Source organism: Oncorhynchus kisutch, linkage group LG1 (assembly GCF_002021735.2).
Source record: "Oncorhynchus kisutch isolate 150728-3 linkage group LG1, Okis_V2, whole genome shotgun sequence".
NCBI classification, from domain to species: Eukaryota; Metazoa; Chordata; class Actinopteri; order Salmoniformes; family Salmonidae; genus Oncorhynchus; species Oncorhynchus kisutch.
The window spans coordinates 1,337,133-1,364,612 of NC_034174.2; the positions used below are offsets into that span (position 1 = coordinate 1,337,133).

The following is a 27,480-nucleotide window of genomic DNA, read 5'->3' on the forward strand; positions in this document are numbered from 1 at the left end:
GATGATACAACAATAAATAGAAAAAACATGTGTTTTTTTCATTCTATTATCTAAACCAGATCTATTGTGTTATATTCTCCTATATTCAATTCACATTTACACAAACTTCAGAGTGTTTTCTTTCAAATGGTACCAAGAATATGCATATCCTGATCTACAGGCAGTTAGATTTGGGTATGTCTTCAGGCGGAAATGGAAAAAAGTAGGGGGGTAGCTCTAAGAGGTTATTAACCTTTTGTGACTAGGGGGCAGTATTTTCATTTTTGGAAAAATAACGTTCCCGTAGTAAACAGGATATTTTGTCAGGACAAGATGCTAGAATATGCATATAATTGACAGCTTAGGATAGAAAACACTCTAAAGTTTCCAAAACTGTAAAAATATTGTCTGTGAGTATAACAGAACTGATGTTGCAGGCGAAAGCCTGAGAAAAATCCAATCCGGAAGTGCCTCATGTTTTGAAAGCGCTGCGTTCCAATGCGTCCCTATTGAGCAGTGAATGGGCTATCAACCAGATTTATTTTTCTCTGTATTCCCCAAGGTGTCTACAGCATTGTGACGTAGTTTTACGCATTTATGTTGAAGAATACCCGTAAGCGGCTACATTGCGCAACTGTTCACCTGATGGCTCACCGAGTGATTCTCGCCTAAAATACAGAGGTAGCCATTATTCCAATCGGTCCTACTGAAAAACCAATTGTCCCGGTGGATATATTATCGAATAGATATTTGAAAACACCTTGAGGATTGATTATGGTGCGGCTGGCTTCCGGGTTGGATGGCGCTGTGTTAAGAAGCAGTGCGGTTGGGTTGTGTATCGGAGGACGCATGACTTTCAACCTTAGTCTCTCCCGAGCCCGTACGGGAGTTGTACCGATGAGACAAGATAGTAGCTACTAAACAATTGGATACCACGAAATTGGGGAGAAAAAGGGGTACTATTCAATAAATAAATAAATAAATAAGAAACAAAATTTGGCAACGATTGGGTGTTCATACCTCTGCCCGAATCGGTGTACATGTTAAGTTGGATTTTGTCGATAGCTTTGGGTGGGATCTGAAGCGTTGTAAGGAGGACCTTTCTAACTACAGATTCAGGAACTTGTCCTTTCTCTTGGATACCTGTAAGTACCAGATTCTCTCTCATGGATCTAGTCTGTATCTCAAGTAAGGCTTCTCTCAAAACGATGTTCTCCTTTTTAAGTTCATTAACTTCGGTTTCAATCTTATTGACCGCCCCTTTTAGCTTGTGTCTTTCTCTGATGTTGAGGCTTTTTCGTCACTCATCTCGAGGCTTGCCTTCAACTCTTTTATACCTTACTGACTAGTTCAAGTATACCCAGTTTGTCATTTATTGATTTTAACTTCTTATGGCTGGGGGCAGTATTGAGTAGCTTGAGGAATAAGGTGCCCAGAGGTGCCCAGAGTAAACTGCCTGCTCCTCAGTTCCAGTTGCTAATATATTGTGGCATAGAAGGGGGTCGAGTGATAAATGGCAGATATGTGAGAGCAGAACTAATAAACGGGCTCTGCCCGATCACTAAAATGGCCACCCCTGTCAGAACTACAGATCACAAAATGGCCGACCGCCAAAACTGCAAGTCCCAGAAGCAAGGGGAACCCTCAGAAGGTGGAGCCGACCCACAGATAAAGGGTCAAGAAAAACCAGGAAGAGGGAGAGAGAGGGCTGGAAGGATCTATGAACAATAGAGAAAGGGACAATAGAGATTGGCTGGATTTACCGTGTATGAGCTGGATTGTTTTGGACTTACCTGTTGGCGTTTGGACCTGGACCTACCGAGAACCCGATTTGTGTACCGAACCCTGCTATCCTTGACCTCGCGTACGGCCTGGGTGGACCAGGACGGAGAAACAAACACACAGGTACTGTTTTGTTCGAAAGAACTCTCATTCTTGGGTGATTTGGTGACAGTTTACCACTTAATTTGTGACAAACGCTCCTAACCTTGAAGAGGTTTGCCACAATATGCATATTATTAGTATATTTTGATAGAAAACACTCTGAAGTTTCTGTAACGAAACTTTTTGATATTTCATCTGCAACTAGTGAAGGCCCTTCGTGAGTTTTGATTTGTTTACCAAACGCGCTAACAAAAGTAGCTATTTGAATGTAAATGATGGACATTATCGAACAAATCAAACATTTATTATGGAACTGGGATTCCTGGGAGTGCATTCTGATGAAGATCATCAAAGGTAAGTGAATATTTATAATGTTATTTCTGACTTCTGTTGACTCCAACATGGCACATATATGTATTTCTTGTCTGAGCGCCATTCTCAGATTGCATGGTTTGCTTTTTCCGTAAAGCTTTTTTGAAATCTGACACAGCAGTTTCATTAAGGAGAAGTGTATCTAAAGTTCCATGCATAACACTGGTATTTATCAACATTTATAATGAGTATTTCTGTAAATTTATATGGCTCTCTGCAAAATCACCGGATGTTTTTGGAACTACTGAACATAATGCTACAATGTAAACTCAGATTTTTTTATTTATAAATATGAACTTTATCAAACAAAACATACATGTATTGTGTAACATGAAGTCCTATGAGTGTCATCTGATGAAGATCGAAGGTTAGTGATTCATTTTATCTATATTTGTGCTTTTTGTGACTCCTCACTTTGGCTGGAAAATGGCTGTGTTTTTCTGTGGCTCTAACCTAACATAATCGTTTGTGGTGCTTTCGCTGTAAACCCTATTTGAAATCAGACACTGTAGTGGGAATAACAACAAGATTACCTTTAAAATGGTATAAGGTCCATGTATGTTTGAGGAATTTTAATTATGAGATTTCTGTTTTGAATTTGGCGCCCTGCATTTTTACTGGCTGTTGTCATATAGATCCCGTTAACAGGATTTCAGCCCTAAGAAGTTAACAGATCGGTTTTGACCTTTACCGGTGATTAAAATAATAAATCTTTCTTGATCTGGAGGCCTGCTTTAGTTTTAGCTTGTAAGCAGGAATCAGGAGGATAGAGTTAATGTACAGACTGAACAGGAGGGGCCCCAGTATTGACCCTTGGGGCACGCCCACATCATAGCTAAGAGTGGGCAACAGCTCATTGTTCACTCTGATACACTGAGTTTTGCCTTCGAGGTATGAATTCATCCATCTCAAGGCGTAGGGGGAAAAGTTGGACTTGGACAATTTTGTGATGAGAACCTCATGGTTAACAGTATCACAAGCCTTCCTTAGGTCCAGAGCAACAAGTCACCCTGGTTGGCCCTTTAACTAGATGTGTAAGGTCAAAGGTATTAGTGATCCGTTTGAGGGATTTCCTACAAGACTTGTCTTCATAATTAATATTAAAATCTCCCATTAAGATGATCTCTTTCCCAAAATCCCATTCCCTAGGCATGTTATTGTTGGAGGAAATTATAGTTGAAATGATTAATTATGTATACATTAAAAATTAGAACCATTTATTTTAATACTATTATGTTATAGTATGAAATGTGTGGGTTCTTGGTTAAACTTGGACTGAAAATGTAAGAAAAATGATTTAATTGTCTGTACCTTGCTGGTTTAAGGGAGAGGGATAGCATATCTCTTTAGACAGATAAAAATGTTTGTTTTATGATCCATTAGTGGAGAAGAGTATATCTTTTTAGACAGATTGGAATGTTTGTTTTATGAGGGGAGTAGAAGACAATTTCCAGACCTGAATACACTGCGCTATTGTGTGGATCGGAGAGAGTGTGAGAAACTGATGACGTCACTTTTATCTTCTCTCTTTAAAATGTAATGTTCTTTGTATTTTGGGTCAGTACTCTCTTGAATTAAACGCTGTTACCTGACTTTTAAGACTGGTCTCGATCTATTTCATGCAAAATGATACATTTACAACTTATTATGAAATAGATCGAGTGTGAATTTGGTTTTGGCTACAAAACATATAGGAATTTAGAATTCCTCTATCAATTGGTCCTTCGATCCCGGATCTAAATACCCCTCCCTGTTATCTGGAGGTAGTACGCTGAAAATCGTGCACGAACGAGAGTTTGACTTGTTTTACTGAAGACCTGACTTCTGAATTGAGGTTAAAATTCAGGCCTGCGTATTATCACAGATTCCAGGAAAGGTGACTAGATTCAAACAAACAGTGCTTTTCCCCGTCGGCAGCAGATATAGTAGCCTTTATTCTCGAATTTGGGAGGGATTATTTAGGATATTTATTGATTAAAATGTTATAAAGGAGTTGAATTTGATCAATAATAGGTGCTTGAATATTCTGAACAAATGAAATGGGTTTCTACCTTGGGTTTTAACCAAAACCGATAGGAAGGAAACAGGTCTGAAATTGACCTGTGGTAAGGTGCGCTACCATAAATAAACTAGAGCTTAATAAATCCTGGTTTTGCAAGCCAGAAGGTTATTAAGGAGATATATAGTACGCATTGGAGAATTAGGACGCTTGTTCCGTACAAATAGGATAGCCATTAATTCAAAAAACATACCTAAATAAAGTTTGAACCTGAGTAGTCTATCTGTATATGGGAAGTAGTCTGACTATCAAGAAGTAGCAGATAAGATATATATATAACAGGTGAGGATAAATTAGGCTTGGTGAGAAGGCATGGTAATTCTAGGCGAACAGAATAATTGAACCTGTACAATGCTGAAAGAAATTAATATCAAAGGATGAAGTAACTTAGTCTAGAGTGAGATATGAGACATTATCGTTGAAAGTCCCAAAAAGAATATCCTATGGGTGAAATGTGATGTCCGATCAAAAGTCTTCTATGGATGCGGTGCACAGGAAGGAAAATACATACTGATTATTTTTAAAGGGACACACACATAGTCAGACAGAGAAGGACTAAAAGTAACTAAGTAACGGTAAATTGCAAATTCGTAGAACCACACGCACATAGAATTTGAAATTAAATATACTAAGGCATAGATAAGTGATTAAATACCATAGCTACTAGTAACGGTAAGGATTAAGAATGGGTGGAAATGCCTCAAAAGAAGCCCCGGAACTAACGGGAGACGAGCGTTATATGGAACAGAAAGACAAGAGAAACATTGATTTCGGTCTAAGATGGAGAAAGAAATACGATTTTGATGGCCGTCTAAATGGAGAAAAGCTGGAATCCCTTATAAAACAGATACATAAGGAATGTGGAAATAATGTGAAAAAGCAGAATAAACAGGGGTTATTCACAGCCGGAGTTTGGCTTTCGGAAGCAAAAAAGAGAATTGTACGTGCAGGAAAAAAGGTTAAATCTGACAAGACTCAAGAGGCGCTGCCCTCCGCTCCCGCAGATGAAAAAGTTAACCAATTGGGTGGAGGTGAGGGTAACAAACTATATCTTCCTCGATTATACCAACAATACAGAGATAATCCAGTCGACGAAATAGTGGTTATAAGAATACGGCTGCAGGAGCTACCTGTGAAATTACCACCCATGTATGTGGATCCCGCTGAAGCCGAGGGAGGTATAATGGAGTTGGAGAAGGGAAAAAAGTCGAAAAGTGGATAAGGTGAGTCAAAAGATATATATTTGCAGAGAGTCTCAGTCAATTCCATAGGGTTGGTAGTATAGTGTTGAGCGCAGCAGTCTTACCAACGGCAATCCACGGTTCGGTTCCCAGCCGAGGTGGTTAACTAAAACTGATATTAGAGTGAAATTAACCTATTTGCATGTTTTGCCGGAAAAATACTGTCGCCAGTGTTTGTCTAAATATAACTGAACGTTTATTATGTGTTTTAGATTGAATTTTTTTTATTTTTAAAGAAGGCATTAAAAATAATGGCGAGACAATTGAGGTAATACGCTATTTTGCCCAAAATGATCTGGGGGAATAATGTATTGAGATGGGAGTCGTATTTAAATAAATGTATCATAGAAGAGAAAGTCACCTAAAGTTAAATGTAGGGAATAACAGAGAGATACGATACAATTTCATGCTATCCGGACGTTGTAGCTATTTATGAATCGACTGACATATGATAAATTTAGCACAAAACATGGTACGTTTAAATGTTAGGGTATGATAAGTTGAGAAGTTGGGTTGGTTTTACTTTGATGATTAGAATTTAAAACTGAACGTAATTTGAATAGGGAATATATATTTTACAGAGGCAGGCAGATGTGTGATGACGTTTCACGTTGAACAACATCGTTCCTCAAATTTAAACAGAGAAAAGGGGTTGTGGCATTTAGAGGGAAAATGTGTGCATTATAGCTTAGAGCTACTTTTCAAAAGCGGCCAAAAGTTCCAAATACATTTCTTTTAAAAAGGAGAAGTATCGTAAAGATAGTCTGAAAAGATGCTACAGCTTGCAACGGAAGTGCTAGGCACTCAATGGGCTATATAGTGCAACGCTTTGGACTATAAAATAGGTAAGAATAGTTTAATCGTAAAAAGTTGTGATTGTTTTTCCGAGTATTGGTTTTTGGTTAGGTAACGCCTGGGAATTCGAACTAGAAGTTAACGTATCCTAAAAAACACGATCTATTTTTTTTTACTTTTCTTTACGGGGAAAAGTACATGTCTTATCTTAAAGGGACAGTGCACGTCAATCACAGTGGTTTGAGTGTATGGTAGTGTATAAAACATTTTGGGATGACAATTTGAAGATAGACTGAATGAGTTACATGAAACATCGAGAGATTTAAAACAAATGATGTGAAGGGATTATCAGAATTATTAGGTTTCGTTGTAATAGTAAAAGTTTGGGTTAAGGGGATTTCCCTGTTCCCAGTGACAAGGTATTTTAAATGAGTACACTCACATATGGATTATTATGAGTTTTAATTAGACAAGTGAATAACGTATTGGGAATAGAGTCGTAATTAAAATACTAAGTCAAAGACGAGACAGTTACTTAGATCAAAATGAATTCTAAATAATAACGAAGAGACAATTACGATCTATACCCATCGAAATGTTTTATAAAATTAGCGATGGGGTGATAAATTATAATTCAAGATTTTAACAGATGTGATAAATTAGGTTTGGTTTATCGAACAACAATTATTTACAATTCATTGAAAGTCGCTACGAATTGGGCTGAGGTTGAGCGCTTGATGATGACGTCACTAGCGAGGCACTTTTGTCGCCACGGACTGGGGGTAACGGAGAAAATTGTTCGTGTCATTTAGAAGGAAAATGTGTGCATTATTGTTTTGAGTCACTTTTCAGAAGGTGATAAAAAAGTCCATATACCTACTTGTTTGGTTCCTATGAGACTGGTTATTCTAGGAGTTGATTTAACTTAATTAAGCATTTGTTCTGGTGTGTTTAAGTAGGATTCTTCATACCGGGACGGATGGAAGTTATCTAAAATATGTGAGTTGAAGGAGCCAAGGGAAAACGCGTTTACATTTTTAGTAAATATCAATTATTAAACTGATCAAAAAACAAGGTGGTCTACACATTCCACTAAGGATAAAATACATTTGGGGAGACAGTGTAACATTCAGACCAATACATTCTAGTTCATTATCACATGACCACCCAATTTGTTTACATCGGATATGTTCTTTAATGTAAATCATCACACCCCCTCCTCTTCCTTCAATCCTGTCTCTCCTGAAAATATTGTAGCCAATCACAATCAAAGCAGCAGATGGAGAGTTTTTATGGAGCCATGTCTCTGAGAGGCAGAGGAAGTCAAGGTTGGAGTCTGTGAGTAGATGTTGAATTTGATCACTTTTTGGAACGACATTACAAATGTTCAAGTGTCCCCCTAGTAGTCCCTTGGGCTTACCTCGTGGGTCCCAGATGACTCGAGAGGGATTGACACATTGAAAAAAGTTAGATTTTCTGGGTTTTCTGACTGCTGGGTTAACCGCTTTGTTTAGTTTTGATTAGGGGCAGTTTGGTAGTGCAATTAACTATCCCTCCCACCTGCACTGGATGCAGGGAACTAATTAAAACAGCTTGCGTACCAGAAGCAGAGACAGGGATCGGATATAGCGACATATAGCGACTTCCCGGAGAGCAGGAGGGTAGTGAACAGGTAGTTTAACAGTTTCCGATAAATGTTGGACTTGTGTTTGTTACGCCTAAGCGGTTCAGTAAAATAGGGAGCGAGGTAGACTTGGCCATTATTCAGAATATTATGGTATGCTGTGTACTGTCCACTCCCGTGGAACGGTGAACCAATGTGTTTGGGGTTGGTATTCTCCGGCAGTAGATTTGTGTCATCCCAGCAAGGACACACTGAGATTGTCAGTAGAGCAGCTACATAACTGACAATCATGGCAAAGTACTGGAGATAAAACCCATATTTGCGCTTTAAATCTTTGCATTAGTTACTTAGCTGGGGTCGGTGTACACCTGATGTTTTAGATAAAATAACAGCATTCGTATGATAAGCGGCACCTGCCGCTGCACCCACCCTTCAGTCTGCCATTTAAAACAACAGTTTTTGTGACAAAACTTTGGGAGACACAGACTACTCCATGGCTTTTTTTTTTAAATTTCTCATAGAGGAGGCAAATAATGAAATGCACAATTCTAGCCCAGTTATGGATTGTAATAATAAAACAAACATTATAGCTTTTCTATGTTCAAATATAACTAATTGGAACACAAAGGCACAAATTCAACATGGTTGAGATAAAAACAGAAGACTCTGTGTGTATGTATTGAGTGTGGTGTTTGAGAAAGTGTGGCGTTGAGGTTGAAAGGAAATGGTTGAACCAATGTATTTCTGTGAGCAGGGGTTGTGAGAGAGCTTTCAGTGTTGTGCATATGAGGGATATACATTTTATAATGAATTATACATCTTATTTATTTATTGTCCTATCGTGGTGGAACAGTGTTTTAAAATAAATTATACATCTAATTTATTTATTGTCCTATCATGGTGGAACAGTGTTTTAAAATAAATTAATTTTATTGTCCTATCATGGGGAATTACATTTAAAAAATATATATATACATCAAATGTATTTATTTATGGTCATATATTGATGGAACAGTCCACAACCCTATACCATAGACACCCACCTGAACGACCCAGATACTAAGGAGAAGTCCCTAACTGTTTTATGGGCCTGCTGTAAGCAGTCTGTATGCACCCAAAATGCAGTCAGAGACCTAGAGCAGCACTGCCCCCTCAAGATTCTGAGCCTGCTTGGCAGAGTTGGTCCTGTAAAGCCAAAGTCCCCTAAAGGGAGAGCATAATATACAAGGAAATTCTCACAACTGCTAATGAGAACCTTGGCGGCCTTGTACCTAGCTGGTGGGGATTCCGGTGGGGTGCCTCCACTGAGGCAGTGGCAGTGCTGGCAACACTAGCTGCAGTAACCCATGGAGAGGGGGGGGGGGCACCCAGGCAGTGGCAGTGCTGGCAACACTAGCTGCAGTAATCCATGGGGAGGGGGTCACACTCGGACATTCAGAGAGAGGGCATATTATTGTGGCCCTGGAGGCACAAAATCAAAGGTCTGACTGCACAGAGATGCTTGGGAATATGGTCACTACGGGGGACCATGTTAAAAAAATCATCTTCCTATTTTGCAACAAAGCCTCCTTCACTCATGCTGCCAAACATACCCTCGTAAAACTGACTATCCTACCGATCCTTGACTTCGACGATGTAATTTACAAAATAGCCCCCAACACTCTACTCAGCAAATTGGATGTAGTCTATCACAATGCCATCCGTATCACCAAAGCCCCATATACTACCCACCATTGCGAACTGTATGCTCTTGTTGGCTGGCCCTCACTAGATATACGTCGCCAAACACACAGGCTCCAGGCCATCTATAAGTCTTTGCTAGGTAAAGCCCTGCCTTATCTCAGCTCACTGGTCACCATAGCAACTCCCACCCATAGCACGCGCTTCAGCAGGTATATTGCACTGGTCATCCCCAAAGCCAATTCTTACTTTGGCCGCCTTTCCTTCCAGTTCTCTGCTGCCACTGACTGTAACGAATTGCAAAAATCTATGAAGCTGGAGTCTTGTATCTCCCTCTCTGACTTTAAGCATCAGCTGTCTGAGCAGCTTACCGATCACAGTACCTGTACACTGCCAATCCGTGAATAGCACACCCAACTACCTCATCCCCATATTATTACTTACCCTCTTGCTCTTTTGCACCCCAGGGTCTCTGAATAAATCAAATAAAATTTTATTGGTCACATGCATATGGTTAGCAGATGTTAATGCGAGTGTAGTGAAATGCTTGTGCTTCTAGTTCCGACCATGCAGTAATATCTAAAAAGTAATCTAATAATTTCACAACAACTACCTTATACACACAATTGTAAAATAATTAATAAGAATATGTACATATTTGCACATCATATTTGCACATTGTACATACTTGCACATCATCATCTGCATATCTATAACTCCAGTATTAATGCTAAATTGAAATTATTTTCACCTCTAGGGCCTATTTATTGCCTACCTCCCTATTCTTCTACATTTGCACACACTGTAAATAGATTTTGGAATTGACTGGTATTGATATTGACTGTATGTTTGTGTAACCCTGTGTTGTTGTTTTTGTCGCACTGCTTTGCTTTATCTTGGCCAGGTCGCAGTTGTAAATGAGAACTTGTTCTTAACTTGCCTACCTGGTTAATAAAGGTGAAGAAAAAAAAGGAAGCCCTTTTTTTTGCTCAGTTTTGCATGCCTTCTCATACAGCTGCAACTGTATATGCATTCGTAAATAAAGAACTTTCTTGAGTTGGTGCAAATGTTGAGAATCTGAGTCTATAGTTGTTGTGGGGGAAAATGGTTGTGTGTGTCCCACAACTGTTGAGAGGGAGTAAAAGATGTTAGGGACAATATAGGATGATTCACAATAAGTGTTTGCTCATATAATAATTGCTTGCCTTAATGTAATTTTGGTAATGGTGAGAGGTAAAAACCCTTTGCATAAATTGCTGACATTACTACAAATATGAATAGCTAATTATGGAAAATAAGAAACAGGGTTAAAAAATATATATATAATACACACACACTTGAAGTCGGAAGTTTACATACACTTAGGTTGCAGTCATTAAAACTAGTTTTTCAACTACTCTACACATTTCTTGTTAACAAACTATAGTTTTGGCAAGTCGGTTAGGACATCTACTTTCTGCATGACACAAGTAATTTTCCAATCAATTGTTTACAGACAGATTATTTCACTGCTTCACAATTCCAGTGGGTCAGTATTTAACATACTCTCAGTTGACTGTGCCTTTAAACAGTTTGGAAAATTCCAGAAAATTATGTCATGGCTTTAGAAGCTTCTGATAGGCTAATTGACATAATTTGAGTCAATTGGAGGTGGACCTGTGGATGTATTTGGAAATAAATTGTACCTACCTTCAAACTCAGTGCCTCTTTGCTTGACATCATGGGAAAATCAAAAGAAATCACATTCATCTGTACAACCAATAGTACGTAAGTATAAACACCATGGGACCATACAGCCGTCATACCGCTCAGGAGTGAGACACATTCTGTCTCCTAGAGATGAACGTACTTTGGAGCGAAAAGTGCAAATCAATCCCAGAACAACAGCAAAAGACCTTTTCAAGATGCTGGAGGAAACAGGTACAAAAGTATCTGTATCCACAGTAAAACAAGTCCTATATCGACATAACCTGAAAGGCCGCTCAGCAAGGAAGAAGCCACTGCTTCAAACCCTCTATAAAAAAGCCAGATTACGGTTTGCAACTGCACATGGGGACAAACATCGTACTTTTTGGAGAAATGCCCTCTGGTCTGATGAAGCAAAAGTAGAACTGTTTGGCCATAATGACCATTGTTATGTTTGTAGGAAAAAGGGGGAGGCTTGCTAGCGGAAAAACACCATCCCAACCGTGAAGCACGGGGGTGGCAGCATTATGTTGTGTAGGTGCTTTGCTGCAGGAGGGACTGGTGCACTTCACAAAAGAGATTGCATCATGAGGGAGGAAAATTATGTGGATATATTGAAGCAACATCTCAAGACATCAGTCAGGAAGTTAATGCTTGGTCACAAATGTGTCTTCCAAATGAACAATGACCCCAAGCATACTTCCAAAGTTGTGGCAGTCAAGGTATTGGAGTGGCCATCACAAAGCCCTGACCTCAATCCTTTAGAACATTTGTGGGCAGAACTGAAAAAGCGTATGCGAGCAAGGAGGTCTACAAACTCGACTCAGTTACACCAGCTCTGTCAGGAGGAATGGGCCAAAATTCACCCAACTTTTTTGTGGAAGGCTACTCAAAATGTTTGACCCATGTTAAACAATTTTAAAGACAGGACACTCATTTAATGTTTGGTAGCATGTGAGCATCTGACCCTCTGGGAATGTGATGAAAGAAATAAAAGCTCAAATAAATTGTTTCACATTCTTAAAATAAAGTGATGATCCTAAGACAGGCAATTTTTACTAGGATTAAATGTCAGGAATTGTGAAACTTAGTTTAAATGTATTTGGCTAAGGTGTATGTAAACTTCCGACTTCAACTATATACACTATATAATACAAATTGAGGTGAGGGCGATGGAAATGCATTTGGCGGTTATCTGTTTCTGTTCTGTGAGTGGCACTGTGTGCTCTTTTCGAAGGATGGGTCAGGGGTGGTCTGCCGGGGATTGGTATGAAAACCCAGCTCGGGATGAGGAGGGGTTTTAGCAGGTGAAAATGTGGGGAAAAATTGGAGGTTACTTAGGGAAACGCAAATATTCATGGTACAGCTATATAGACACTCAATCATCATGTCACTTTTTAATGGAATGTTTACAAACATATATTTTGATAAACGGATTTAAATACCTCTATGGACCGTAAAGGAAATCACACTACAAACTATCACCCACAGGCACTTAAGGAAATCATGAATGTCATGGATATATTGGAATTAGTGGTATATGGAGGCTTAAATACCCTGACCTAGTGAGATATACTGTATATGGCAGAGGCTTAATCAAGCTAGTCATCTTGATTACTTTCTTATGTCATTCTCTCTGGCAACAAAAGATAGTGTTGATAGGGGACAGAATGCGGTCGGATCATCACATAATTGGCAAAAACAGAATTTCCACATGAGCGAGGATATTGGAAATGTAATCAGCCTACTGGATGAAAACTTGTTTATAACTAGGATAGAAGAATTGATAACTAATTTTTTTCCGACAAAACATAGGTACAGCAGATACACTTATTGTAGGGGACACTTTTAAATGTGCCTTTAGAGGCCATGCAATTCAGTACTCCTCTATAAAACAAAATCAATTTAGAGCAAAAGAGTCCATATTATTAACAAAGGAAGCAGTACAGTTAGAGAAACTGTACCATAGAGGTACAGAGTAATTTAAAGGAAAAACAAAAATAAATGGAGGAACTTATTCAAGAAAGATCCAGTGTTATATATTATAAAAATAGGATGGATGGAATATAGGGAATATAGGGTAAAAATGCCCAAATTTGGAAATGGTACCAAAAAGAAATGTATTGAAACTTGTTACAAATGATGGAGTCACAGAGGAAGTACTTTAAGAATATGTTTTAATTTCAGTCTCCTCCATCTCCACTAACCGAAGCTAATTGTATGGATTTTTTTCCAATTAATAATGTAAAATTAACATATGTACTAGAGGTCGATTAATTAGGGCTGATTTAACGTTTCATAACAATCGGAAATCTGTATTTTTGGACACCAATTTGGCCATTTAAAAAAAAATGTTTTAACATTTATTTTTTTAACCTTTATTTAACTAGGCAAGTCAGTTAAGAACACCTTATTTTCAATGACGGCCTAGGAACGGTGGGTTAACTGCCTTGTTCAGGGGCAGAACGACAGATTTTTACCTTGTCAGCTCGGGGATTCAATCTTGCAACCTTAAAGTTAACTTGTCCAACGCTATAACCACCTGCCTTACATTGCACTTCACGAGCAGCCTGCCTGTTATGTGAATGCAGTAAGAAGCCAAGGTAAGTTGCTAGCTAGCATTAAACCTATCTTATAAAAAACCAATCAATCAATCATAATCACTAGTTAACTACACATGGTTGATGATATTACTAGTTTATCTAGCTTGTCCTGCGTTGCATATAATCGATGCGGTGCGTATTTGCGAAAAAGGACTGTTGTTGCTCCAATGTGTACCTAACCATAAACATCAATGCCTTTCTTAAAATCATATATATTTTTACACCTGCATATTTAGTTAATATTGCCTGCTAACATGACTCGTTGCGACCTGTGTGACCTGGCTCATTGCGAACTGTGTGAAGACTATTTCTTCCTAACAAAGACAGCCAACTCCAGGGCTGGATGGCATACCAGTGGAATTATACCAAACCTTTTTTGATATACTCAGAGGACCATTATTAGCATGTTTTAACCACTCCTATATAAACGGTAGATTTTTGGACATGCAACAAGGTCTGATTTCATTTTTACTGATGAGACAAGATAGTAACTATTAATAATTGGATACTACGAAATTGGGGAGAAAAAGGGGGTAAAATAAAAATAAATAAAAACGTTGATACAACAGCAGCTACAATGGGGAGAAGTCTGTCAATAATTAAGTGCTGCTCTGTCTTTTTAATGACACCATCAACAAGGCAGGTTCCACAGGCTTTAGTTTTGTTGCACTTTTCAGTCTTATGTTTAGGTGCCACAAAGAGGGACCTCGGAAAATTACAATTGGCTCAGAACAGGGCAGCACGGCTGGCCCTTAAATAGGTTTTGTCGTGCCCACTTCACGACTGTCTTGGTGTGCTTGGACCATGTTAGTTTGTTGGTGATGTTGACACCAAGGAACTTGAAGCTCTCAACCTGCTCCACTGCAGCCCCATTGATGAGAATGGGGGTGTGCTCGGTCTTCTTTTTCCTGTAGTCCACAATCATCTAATTTGTCTTGATCATGTTGAGGGAGAGGTTGTTGTCCTTGCACACGGCCAGGTCTCTGACCTCCTCCCTATAGGCTGTCTCGTTGTTGTCGGTGATCAGGCCTTTTTGTGTCACTGACTTACTAGGGCTCTTTCATACCGTCCCTAGGAGGGGTGCGTCACTTGAGTGGGTTGAGTCACTGATGTGATCTTCCTGTCTGGGTTGGCGCCCCACCCTGGGTTGTGCCGTGGCGGAGATCTTTGTGGGCTATACTCGGCCTTGTCTCAGGATGGTAAGTTGGTGGTTGAAGATATCCCTCTAGTGGTGTGGGGGCTGTGCTTTGGCAAAGTGGGTGGGTTAGGGTTAGGGTTAGGGTTAGGCTGCAGTAGTTCATGTGTCGGGGGCTAGGGTCAGTTTGTTATATGTGGAGTACTTCTCCTGTCCTATCCGGTGGCCCGTTGTGAATTTAAGTATGCTCTCTCTAATTATCTATTTCTCTCTCCCTTTCTCTCTCTCTCGGAGGACCTGAGCTTTAGGACCATGCCTCAGGGCTACCTGGCATGATGACTCCTTGCTGTCCCCAGTCCACCTGGCCTTGCTGCTGCTCCAGTTTCAACTGTTCTGCCTGTGATTATTATTATGTGACCATGTTGGTCATTTATGAACATTTGACCATCTTGGCCATGTTCTGTTATAATCTCCACCCGGCACAGCCAGAAGAGGACTGGCCACCCCACAGCCTGGTTCCTCTCTAGGTTTCTTCCTAGGTTTTGGCCTTTCTAGAGTTTTTCCTAGTCACCGTGCTTCTACACCTGCATTGCTTGCTGTTTGGGGTTTTAGGCTGGGTTTCTGTACAGCACTTTGAGATATCAGCTGATGTATGAAGGGCTATATAAATACATTTGATTTGATTTGGTGTTGAACGCTGACCTGTAGTCAATGAATAGCATTCTCACATAGGTGTTCCTTTTGTCCAGGTCGGAAAGGGCAGTGTTGAGTGCAATAGAGATTGCATCATCTGTGGATCTGTTGTGATGGTATGCAAATTGGAGTGGGTCTAGTGTTTCTGAGATCATGGTGTTGTGAGCCATGACCAGCCTTTCAAAGCACTTCATGGCTACAGATGCGAGTGCTACGGGTCGGAAGTCATTTATGCAGGTTACCTTAGTGTTCTTGGGCACAGGCACTATGGTGGTCTGCTTAAAACATGCTGGTATTACAGACTCGGAGAGGTTGAACATGTCAGTGAAGACACTTGCCAGTTGGTCAGTGCATGCTCGCAGTATATGTCCTGGTAATCCGTCTATCCCTGCGGCCTTGTGAATGTTACGGATCCGCAGTCAAACGACCACCCCTCATCACTGTCAAACGCTCCCTAAAACACTTCTGTGAGCAGGCCTTTCTAATCGACCTGGCCCGGGTATCCTGGAAGGACATTGACCTCATCTCATCCCGTCAGTTGAGGATGCCTGGTCATTCTTTAAAAGTAACTTCCTCACCATTTTAGATAAGCATGCTCCATTCAAAAAAATGCAGAACTAAGAACAGATATAGCCCTTGGTTCACTCCAGACCTGACTGCCCTCGACCAGCACAAAAACATCCTGTGGCAGACTGCAATAGCATTGAATAGTCCCCGCGATATGCAACTGTTCAGGGAAGTCAGGAACCAATACACGCAGTCAGTCAGGAAAGCAAAGGCCAGCTTCTTCATTCCTGTAGCTCTAACTCCAAAAAGTTCTGGGACACTGTGAAGTCCATGGAGAACAAGAGCACCACCTCCCAGCTGCCCACTGCACTGACGCTCGGTAACACGGTAACTTCAACAAGCATTTCTCAACGGCTGGCCATGCCTTCCTCCTGGCTACTCGCCCAAGCCTCTCCAGGTTCTCCTTTACCCAAATCCAGATAGCAGATGTTCTGAAAGCTGCAAAACCTGGACCCGTACAAATCAGCTGGTCTTGACAATCTGGACCCTCTATTTCAGAAACTATCCGCCGCCATTGTCGCAACCCCTATTACCAGCCTGTTCAACCTCTCTTTCATATCATCTGAGATCCCTAAGGATTGGAAAGCTGCCGCAGTCATCCCCCTCTTCAAAGGGGGAGACACCCTGGACCCAAACTGTTACAGACCTATATCCATCCTGCCCTGCCTATCTAAGGTATTCGAAAGCCAAGTCAACAAACGGGTCACTGACCATCTCGAAGCCCACCGTACCTTCTTCGCTGTGCAATCTGGTTTCCGAGCCGGTCACGAGTGCACCTCAGCCACGCTCAAGGTACTAAACGATATCATAACCGCCATCGATAAAAGACAGTACTGTGCAGCCATCTTCATCGACCTTGCCAAGGCTTATTCACCATATTCTTATCGGCAGACTCAGTAGCCTCGGTTTTTCTGATGACTGCCTTGCCTGGTTCACCAACTACTTTGCAGACAGAGTTCAGTGTGTCAAATCGGAGGGCATGCTGTCCGGTCCTCTGGCAGTCTCTATGGGGGTGCCACAGGGTTCAATTCTCGGGCCGACTCTCTTCTCTGTATATATCAATGATGTTGCTCTTGCTGCGGGCGATTCCCTGATCCACCTCTACGCAGACGACACCATTCTGTATACTTCCGGCCCGTCCTTGGACACTGTGCTATCTAACCTCCAAACTAGCTTTTGTTCTTAAACGCTAGTAAAACCAAATGCATGCTTTTCAACCGTTCGCTGCCTGCACCCGCACGCCCGACTAGCATCACCGCCCTGGATGGTTCCGACCTAGAATATGTGGACATCTATAAGTACCTAGGTGTCTGGCTAGACTGTAAACTCTCCTTCCAGACTCATATCAAACATCTCCAACCTAAAATCAAATCTAGAGTCGGCTTTCTATTCCGCAACAAAGCCTCCTTCACTCACGCCGCCAAACTTACCCTAGTAAAACTGACTATCCTACCGATCCTCGACTTCGGCGATGTCATCTACAAAATGGCTTCCAATACTCTACTCAGCAAACTGGATGCAGTTTATCACAGTGCCATCTGTTTTGTTACTAAAGCACCTTATACCACCCACCACTGCGACCTGTATGCTCTAGTCGGCTGGCCCTCGCTACATATTCGTCGCCAGACCCACTGGCTCCAGGTCATCTACAAGTCCATGCTAGGTAAAGCTACGCCTTATCTCAGTTCACTGGTCACGATGGCAACACCCACCCGTAGCACGCGCTCCAGCAGGTGTATCTCACTGATCATCCCTAAAGCAACACCTAATTTGGCCGCCTTTCGTTCCAGTTCTCTGCTGCCTGTGACTGGAACGAATTGCAAAAATCGCTGAAGTTGGAGCCTTTTATCTCCCTCACCAACTTCAACATCTGCTATCTGAGCAGCTAACCGATCGCTGCAGCTGTACATAGTCTATCGGTAAATAGCCCACCCAATTTTACCTACCTCTTCCCCATACTGTTTATATTTATTTACTTTTCTGCTCTTTTGCACACCAATATCTCTACCTGTACATGACCATCTGATCATTTATCACTCCAGTGTTAATCTGCAAAATTGTAATTATTTGCCTACCTCCTCATGCCTTTTGCACACAATGTATATCGACTCTCTTTTTTTTCTTCTTTTTTTTCTACTGTGTTATTGACTTGTTAATTGTTTACTCCATGTGTAACTCTGTGTTGTTGTCTGTTCACACTGCTATGCTTTATCTTGGCCAGGTTGCAGTTACAAATGAGAACTTGTTCTCAACTAGCCTACCTGGTTAAATAAAGGTGAAATGAAAATAAAACTATAAAATAAAAATGTTGACCTGTCTAAAGGTCTTACTCACATCGGCTGCTGAGAGCATGATCACACAATCTTCCGGTAGAGCTGGTGCATAGAAGTAGTTTAGCTCGTCTTGTAGGCTCGAGTCATAGGGCAGCTCTCGGCTGTGCGTCCCTTTGTTGTCTGTAATGGTTTGCATGACCTGCCAGATTCAAAGAGCGTCAGAGCCGTTGTAGTAGAATGACTCGATTTTGGTCCTTTAGCTCCCGGGTTAGAGTCCCACTCCTTGAAAGCGGCAGCTCTAGCCTTTAGCTCAGTGCGGATGCTGCCTGTTATCCATCGCTTCTGGTTGGGGTATGTACGCACGGTCACTGTGGGGACGACGTCATCGATGCACTTATTGATGAAGCCAATGATAGATGTGACATACTCCTCAATGCCATTGGAAGAATCCCGGAACATGCTCCAGTCTGTGCTAGCAAAACAGTCCTGTAGCTTCGCATCTGCTTCATCTGATCACTTTTTTATTGAACTAGTCACGGATGCTTCCTGCTTTAATTTTTGCTTGTAAATATGAATCAGGAGGATGGAATTATGGTCAGATGTGTAAAATGGAGAGAGAGCTTTGTATTTGTCTCTGTGTGTGGAGTACAAGTGGTCCAGAGTTTTATTTTTCCTCTGGTGGTACATTTAACATGCTGATAGGAATTTGGTCAAACTAATTCAAGTTTCCCTGCATTAAAGTCCCCGGCTACTAGGAGCGCCAACTCTGGGTGACCATTTAACTGTATGCTTATGGCAGAATACAGCTCATTCAGTGATATCTTAGTGCCAACCTCTGACTGAGGTGGTGTGTAAACAGATAAGAAGAATACAGATGAACTCTCTCGGTAGGTAGTGTGGTGTACAGCTTATCATAATATACTCTACCTCAGGCGAGCAATAGCTCGAGACTTCCTTAGATATAGTGCACCAGCTGTTATTTACAAAAATACATAGTCCGCCGCCCCTTGTCTTACCAGACGCCGCTGTCTATCCTGCCGGTACATCGTATAACCAGCCAGCTATATGTTGATATTGTCGTCGTTCAGCCACGACTCCGTGAAGCATAAGATGTTAGTTTTAAATGTCCCATTGGTAGTTTAATCTTCCACGTCATCGATTTCATTGTCCAAAGATTGCACGTTTGCTAGCAGAATTGAGGGAAGTGGGGATTTATTTGATCGCCACCTACTCCTCAGAAGGCAGCCCGCTCTCCGGCCCCTCCTTCTCCGCCTCCTCTTCACGCAGATTACTGGGGTCGGGGCTTGTTCCCGAGGGAACCGTATATCCTCAGGCTCATCACTGTCGTGGAAGAAGAAAAATTATTCTGCTAGTCCGCGGTGAGGAATCGCAGTCCTAATGTCTAGAAGTTATTTTCAGTCATAAGAGATGCTAGTGGCAACATTATGTACAAAATAAGTAAATAAATAAGCTACAAACAAGGCAGATCAATAAAAAAAACACATCAATTGGGGGCATGTAAAACGTCTGCCTTCTGGTCAGGCGCCATCTTACAGTTCTGTAGTAATTTTCACCCCCCCACACAGGTCTGCTGTAACTTTCACACCTTCACACAGTTCTGTTTTTACTTTCATATCTTCACAGTTCTGTTTACGTCTTCACAGACTTCTGCTGTCATTCTGCTGTATACTTCAGACCTTCACACAGATCTGCTGCCACCTTCTCACAGATCTGCTGTCACCTTCACACAGTTTTGCTGTCACCTTCACACAGTTTTGCTGTCACCTTCACACAGTTTTGCTGTCACCTTCACACAGTTTTGCTGTCACCTTCACACCTTCATACAGTTCTGCTGCTTACTTCACATGTTCACACAGTTCTGCCTATATATTAACACAGTTCTGCTGTCACCTTCACACAGTTCTGCTGTCACCTTCACACAGTTCTGTTCTCACCTTCACACATTTCTGCTGTCAACTTCTGCTAAGGCAGCAGCAGCTACTTTTACTGGGGTCCAGCAACATTAAGACAGTTATATACAATAAAAAAGATTACCTGACATTACATTTCATAACACTGTCTGTAGCTTATGTGGGGCGGCAGGGTAGCCTAGTGGTTAGAGAGTTGGACTAATAACCGAAAGGTTTCATGTTCAAATCCCTGAGCTGACAAGGTACAAATCTGTCATTCTGCCCCTAAACAGGAAGCTAGCCCACTGTTCCTAGGCCGCCATTGAAAATAAGAATTTGTTCTTAACTGACTTGTCTGGTTAAATAAAATTTTGCCTACCCATGAACTGTAACACAGTACAATCTTTGAAATTGTTGCATGTAGAGGCTTCTCTGCCTGATTTTAAGCATTTAATGTTAATTTATGAACTATTCACCATAGAATGACGATAACATGTGTTTGCTCCAAAACATGATGTGGAGAGGAACATTGAACATTGTAGTTGACATTCTGTTGTGCATTACGTTTTGCACATTCATCCAAAAAGATGGCGGTGCAGATGGAAACATAACAGTGGGAACTCCAAAAACCATGTCATATTCGAATGACGCATGCTAATATTTCTATAGCAAAGGTGTCCCTCCCTCCCTCCCTCCCTCCCTCCCTCCCTCCCTCCCTCCCTCCCTCCCTCCCTCCCTCCCTCCCTACCTCCCTCCCTCCCTCCCTCCCTCCACCTCTCTGTCTCTCTCTCTCCCTCACCCTTTTTCTCTCACTCTCTGATAACATCAGGGCGCAGTGGACTGGAGTAGAGTAGCCCTGAGGAGGTCATGTGACGTTGTCTCAGACTGATGCAGCACGTGTCACTACACTGGGCATCAGGCAGCCGTTTCCCGGGCAACAGAACAGAGTGTGGAACCCCACGGCCTCTTTTCACTTCCCATCAGCGTCTGTTCAGTGTGTGTGTGTGTGTGTGTACTGAGAGTCAATGTCATTACAGAGCAAGGTAGAACAGAGCACTGAGTACTCTCTCTCCGCTTTGTCTCACTAGCAGGAGGAAATGTGCTTATTTACCCAGCAGGTCTTGCAGCTCAGAGCCAAATTGTGTTGTGTCCTCCGGTTAATCAGCGTTCTTTAATACCTAAAATAGATTCCTGTCATTTCATATGAAACTCAGGGATGGTTTTATATTTGAGAGGGATCTGAAAAAACAACAGGGACACAGAGCTGGTACATGATGTCACATATCACTGTGTTTCACGGTGTAACATAATGTGACATCTCTGGGTTTCATAATGTGACATTACTGTGTAGCATAATGTGACATCAATGTTTCACGGTGTAACATAATGTGACATATTACTGTGTTCACTGTGTAACATAATGTGACATATTACTGTGTTCCACTGTGTAGCATAATGTGACATCTCTGTTTCACGGTGTAACATAATGTGACATATTACTGTGTTCACTGTGTAACATAATGTGACATATTACTGTGTTCCACTGTGTAGCATAATGTGACATCTCTGTTTCACAGTGTAACATAATGTGACATTACTGTGTTCCACTGTGTAGCATAATGTGACATCTCTGTTTCACAGTGTAACATAATGTGACATCTCTGTTTCACGGTGTAACATAATGTGACATATTACTGTGTTCCACTGTGTAGCATAATGTGACATCTCTGTTTCACTGTGTAGCATAATGTGACATCTCTGTTTCACGGTGTAACATAATGTGACATATTACTGTGTTCCACTGTGTAGCATAATGTGTCGGAATTATCCCTCTAAACACATGGCATTATTGCATCAAAAATAATATGGCATTCATTTATAATACTGCAAATTCCAAAATGAAACTAAGAGATCAGGCTGGTGTAACATGATGTGACATATCACTGTGTTTCAGCATGTAATACGACTGTGTTCCACTTTGTAACATGACGTGAATCAGATGATGATTGAACGATTACCTGAATGCAATGGGAAGGCCTGAGAATACCTTGGTGAATGTTGCTCTTAATGTACCAGTGTTTAAGGGTGGCCCACTAGACTACAGGTTCTTTGCACGTGTCTTTGAACATACTATTGAAGGCAGTACCGAGCAATACACCATGGGGCAACCCAGAGATTGATTCCGCAGTTGCCAACATATGGAGGCTGACAGAAGTTATAGAGGCCTCCAATTAGGGTTGAAGATTCCGAATCCCTACAAGCCTTTGCAGTTTTTCTCACTGGATGCCTCAACACTATGAATAAGCTCCAATATGTGACCGACCTGCTCGATTCGGTCTTATGTATTTATTTGTACTTTTCTTTACGTTGGATAAAAGTAGAGACTCAGAGCTAGAAAATAGTATGTAATTTACTGCAGTTGAGGAACAATTGGAAAGTTATTCTGCTTTGAAAGTTCATAAACCTGTAATTCTACTTTTGAGAAAATGTCCCTTGAATAATTTGGTACACCTAGTGGAGAGCTCTTCTTTGTCTACAATTATTCAGTATCGTTAACACCCTCTTAAGGATTCACAGGAGGCCTTTGCTAAACAGAGTGAGTACAGTAGTGTACTAAACAACCAAAGATTTCGACACTAAAGGCTAGTTTATGCTACGTCCATTGAGATGTCTGTATACAGTTGTCGCAGTGACATCATTAACATTCTATTGTTTTCCCACATCAAACTTGTCATTATGAAAAATCATAAACACAAAAAGGACAGGCTGCATGACATCAGCAGCCTGGTGGTACAAAATGGCATAACTGGTGTGTTTTAACACCAATAAACCTATTTGTTTAACAATGTATGTAATATATGTCAATCTAGCAAACCAGGCAACTAAAAGCAACTTTCTAAATACAGTTTTGATTCGTATCTAGCTTGTAAGCTATCTAGCTAATTCTAAATTAGCTGGCTAGGTAGTTCAAATAATGACCATATCATATACAGTTGAAGTTGGAAGTTTACATACACTTAGGTTGGAGTCATTAAAACTCATTTTTCAACCATTCCACGCATCCTCTGTATAACAGGATATCTCTCTATCCTCCTCATAATATAACATCTCTCTATCCTCTTTATAACATTAAATCTCTCTATCCTCTTTATAACACAGCATGTCTCTATGCCCTTTATAACACAGCATGTCTCTATCCTCTTTATAACTACAGAGGGTAGTGCATACGGCCCAGTACATCATTGGGACTAAGCTTCCTGCCATCCAGGACCTCTACACCAGGCGGTGTCAGAGGAAGGCCCTAAAAATTGTCTCCTACCACATGGCATGTGTTACCGGAGTGCCGAGTCTAGGACAAAAAGGCTTCTCAACAGTTTTTACCCCCAAGCCATAAGACTCCTGAACATGTAATAAATTGGCTACCCGGACTATTTGCATTGTGTGCCACCCCCAACCCCTCTTTGTACGCTGCTGCTACTCTCTGTTTATCATGTATGCATAGTCACTTTAACTAAACATTCATGTACATACTACCTCAATTGGGCCGTCAACCAGTGTTACCGCACATTGGCTAACCGGGCTATCTGCATTGTTTTATAACATAACATATCTCTATCCTCTTCATAATATAACACATCTCTCTATCCTTTTTATAAAATAACATCTCTCTATCCTCTTTATAACATTACAGAACATATATCTATCCTCTTTATAACACATCTCTCTATCCTCTTTATAATATAGCATCCCTCTATCCTCTTTATAGTATAGCATCCCTCTATCCTCTTTATAATATAGCATCCCTCTATCCTCTTTATTACATAACTTGTCTCTATGCTCTTTATTACATAACTTGTCTCTATCCTCTTTATCACACAGCATCTCTCTATGCTCTTTAACATAACATCTCTCTGTCCTCTTTATAACAGAATATCTCTTTATAACAGAACATCTCTCTATCCTCTTTATAATATAGCATCCCTCTATCCTCTTTAATATAGCATATCTCTATCCTCTTTATAATATAGCATCTCTCTATGCTCTTTATAATATAGCATCTCTCTATGCTCTTTATAATATAGCATCTCTCTATGCTCTTTATAATATAGCATCTCTCTATCCTCTTTAATATAGCATATCTCTATCCTCTTTATAACACATATCTCTATCCTCTTTATAATATAGCATCTCTCTATGCTCTTTATAATATAGCATCTCTCTATCCTCTTTATAATATAGCATCTCTCTATCCTCTTTATAATATAGCATCTCTCTATCCTCTTTATAATATAGCATCTCTCTATCCTCTTTATAATATAGCATCTCTCTATGCTCTTTATAATATAGCATCTCTCTATCCTCTTTATAATATAGCATCTCTCTATCCTCTTTATAATATAGCATCTCTCTATGCTCTTTATAATATAGCATCTCTCTATCCTCTTTATAATATAGCATCTCTCTATCCTCTTTATAATATAGCATCTCTCTATCCTCTTTATAATATAGCATCTCTCTATCCTCTTTATAATATAGTATCGCTCTATGCTCTTTATTATGTAACTTGTCTCTATCCTCTTTATCACACAGTATCTCTCTATGCTCTATCTTTAATAGAACATCTCTCTGTCCTCTTTACAACAGAACATCTCTCTATCCTCTTTATAACAGAACATCTCTTTACAACAGAACATCTCTCTATCCTCTTCATAACAGAACATCTCTTTACAACAGAACATCTCTCTATCCTCTTCATAATATCTCTCTGTCCTCTTTATAACATGTCACTATCCTCTCTATAACATAACATGTCTCTATCCTTAACATCCCTCTTAGCCCAGAGCTAGCAGGGGGCTGTTGATTCCCGGGGAATAGAGTGGTAGCTGTGTGTTGAAATAGTATAACCATCTGACTATCAAGCTTCAAACACTGATTTCAATATGGGAAAGGGAAAACGAAATAGGATGTATGCATGTAATAGAATACCATTGTCAATGCTCAGTGCTCACACACCTCAGATGCATCTTGTGCAGTCATATTTTACTGTTGTCCAACCTAATCCTAAATCAATCCAACCTGATCCTGCAGCTCACCAATGAGAACTGACATTACATTTCCATTTCAGACATTTAGCACACTCTAATTCAGAGCAACTTACATTAAGACAGTTATGACAACAAACCCAACTCCAACATCAATCTGAGTGTGTATTCTGATCCATACGGTTATCCCTATGCCCTAAGCCCTGTGCAGGTTCCTACTGCCCTATTGGAATCCACCCTGACTGTTCTCATATAGCCAACAAGATGAGCTGATTTGTTGAGTCATGCCGTCCAGGTGTCCACTCACCACACGTACTGCTGCTCGTCGATGACCAGCAGTATCTTAAATCTCATGGAGACATGACCAGGCCCGGGTGCTGGGTTCTGATCCACCAAGCCAGCTGACACTGCTGTTTGTTTTACCACATTAGTGATGGAACTCAGGGAGGTCAGGGAGCTGAAGAACCCAGAGCCTGAAGAAGGGGCCGGGGCTGGGGCAGCCTGGGCAGGCTGGGGCCCACAATCTGGAGCTGGGGGGGCAGCGTTGGGGGCTGGTGCTGGAACTTGTCCTGGGGATGTGGCTGGGACTCCTGGGGTGGCTGTAGAGGGGGGAGGCGGTGGAGGGTCCGATCTCTGGAGGTCTGTCATGTAGCCGTTAGGAAGATTAGCTATAAAGCTGCTGTCAGACAACCGTCGACGCAGGAAATTCATGGTAGCGGTTAAGAAAGAGCTGACAGAGAAATTTGAGAGAGAGAGCTAGTCGGATGGAGAGAGCTTTGCAAGTGGAGTGGAGAGCTATCGGAAGGTCGGATGGAAAAAGCTGTACTATCGAAGTAGAGCTATGTATGAGGGTTGTTGCTGCTAGAGGATCCTGGAGAGCTGGATGAGGCTCCTGCACGGTGTGGTGGTGTAGCAGAGGCTCTAGTCCAGTCTTCTAGCTCTCCACACCACAGAGAGGAGATGCTTGTTTCCCCCTCCGAGCTTCACCAGCTTCTCCTATGGAGTGTTGTGGTGTGTTTTTGTGTGTGCAGGGTGTGTATGTGGTGATGCTGTCCCTCGATAAGGTACTGGTGGTATCCTGCTACTCTGCCTGTCCCCATCAGCGACAGAAACCTGAATGCCTGCAAGAGATGATTTCACTCTGCCTCTCGTCCTCTTTCTGCTTCTCTCTCTCTCTCTCTGTAGCTCTGCTCTCTCCTCTGCCTCTGTCTCTCTCTCTCTCTCTCTCTCGCTCTCTCTGCCTCTTTCTCTGCCTCTCCTCCACCTCTCTCCTGCACCTCTCTCTCTCTCTCTGCCTCCTGCACCTCTCGCTCTCTCCTCCACCACCTATATCTCTTTCTTTCTCAATTTCTCTCCTCCACCTCTTTCTCCTCCACCACCTCTCGCTCTCTCACTCTCTCTCAATCTCTCCTCCTTTCTCTCTCTCTGCTGCTCTATCTCTCCTCTATGTAGTATATATGGTGGTTGGTTGTCCCCCTCCCCCTCTCTCAATTGTATTAAATTCTATCTCTCTCCCCCCTCTATCTCTCTTCCTCTCTGTAGTATGTATGGTGGTTGGCTTTCCCCCTCCCCCTCTCTCAATTCGTTTCAATTCTCCTTCTCTCTCAATCTCTCTCCTTACCCCCCTTCTCTCTCTCTCTCTGCCGCTCTCTCTATTCCTCTCTGTAATATGTATTCTGGTTTGCTGTCCCCCTCCCCCTCTCCCTCTCACTCATCATAGTTATGTGACGCAGCTCTGTGTACTGCAGCCTCTGAAGTGTTAGGGTTACAGAGAGGGAGGCTTAGTGTATAGTAGTGTAGCTTCTGAAAGGGTTTCCAGTCAATGTGAATGTGTATAGAGAGGGAGGTGCCGTGTTACTTACGCACAGAGACTCCACTCTACTCTGCTGTGACGGCTTCCCTCTCTATCTCACTCCCTATTCCTCCCCCTCTTCTTC

The 27,480-nt window shown here is 41.4% G+C and overlaps 1 protein-coding gene across 2 annotated transcripts in view; it reads right to left on the reverse strand.

Moving 5' to 3' along the window:
• Positions 1–27,145, reverse strand: part of LOC109881698 (synapsin-2) — a 194,520-nt gene extending 167,375 nt beyond the window's left edge. The window contains exon 1 of one of the 2 annotated variants that reach the window (XM_031825523.1): positions 25,851–27,145. In XM_031825523.1, the coding sequence (XP_031681383.1) occupies positions 25,851–26,254 (404 nt within the window). In that variant the 5' untranslated portion in view covers positions 26,255–27,145. The remainder of the gene's footprint in view (positions 1–25,850) is intronic. The other variant, XM_031825139.1, reaches the window with a different exon arrangement.
• Positions 27,146–27,480: the final 335 nt, after the last annotated feature.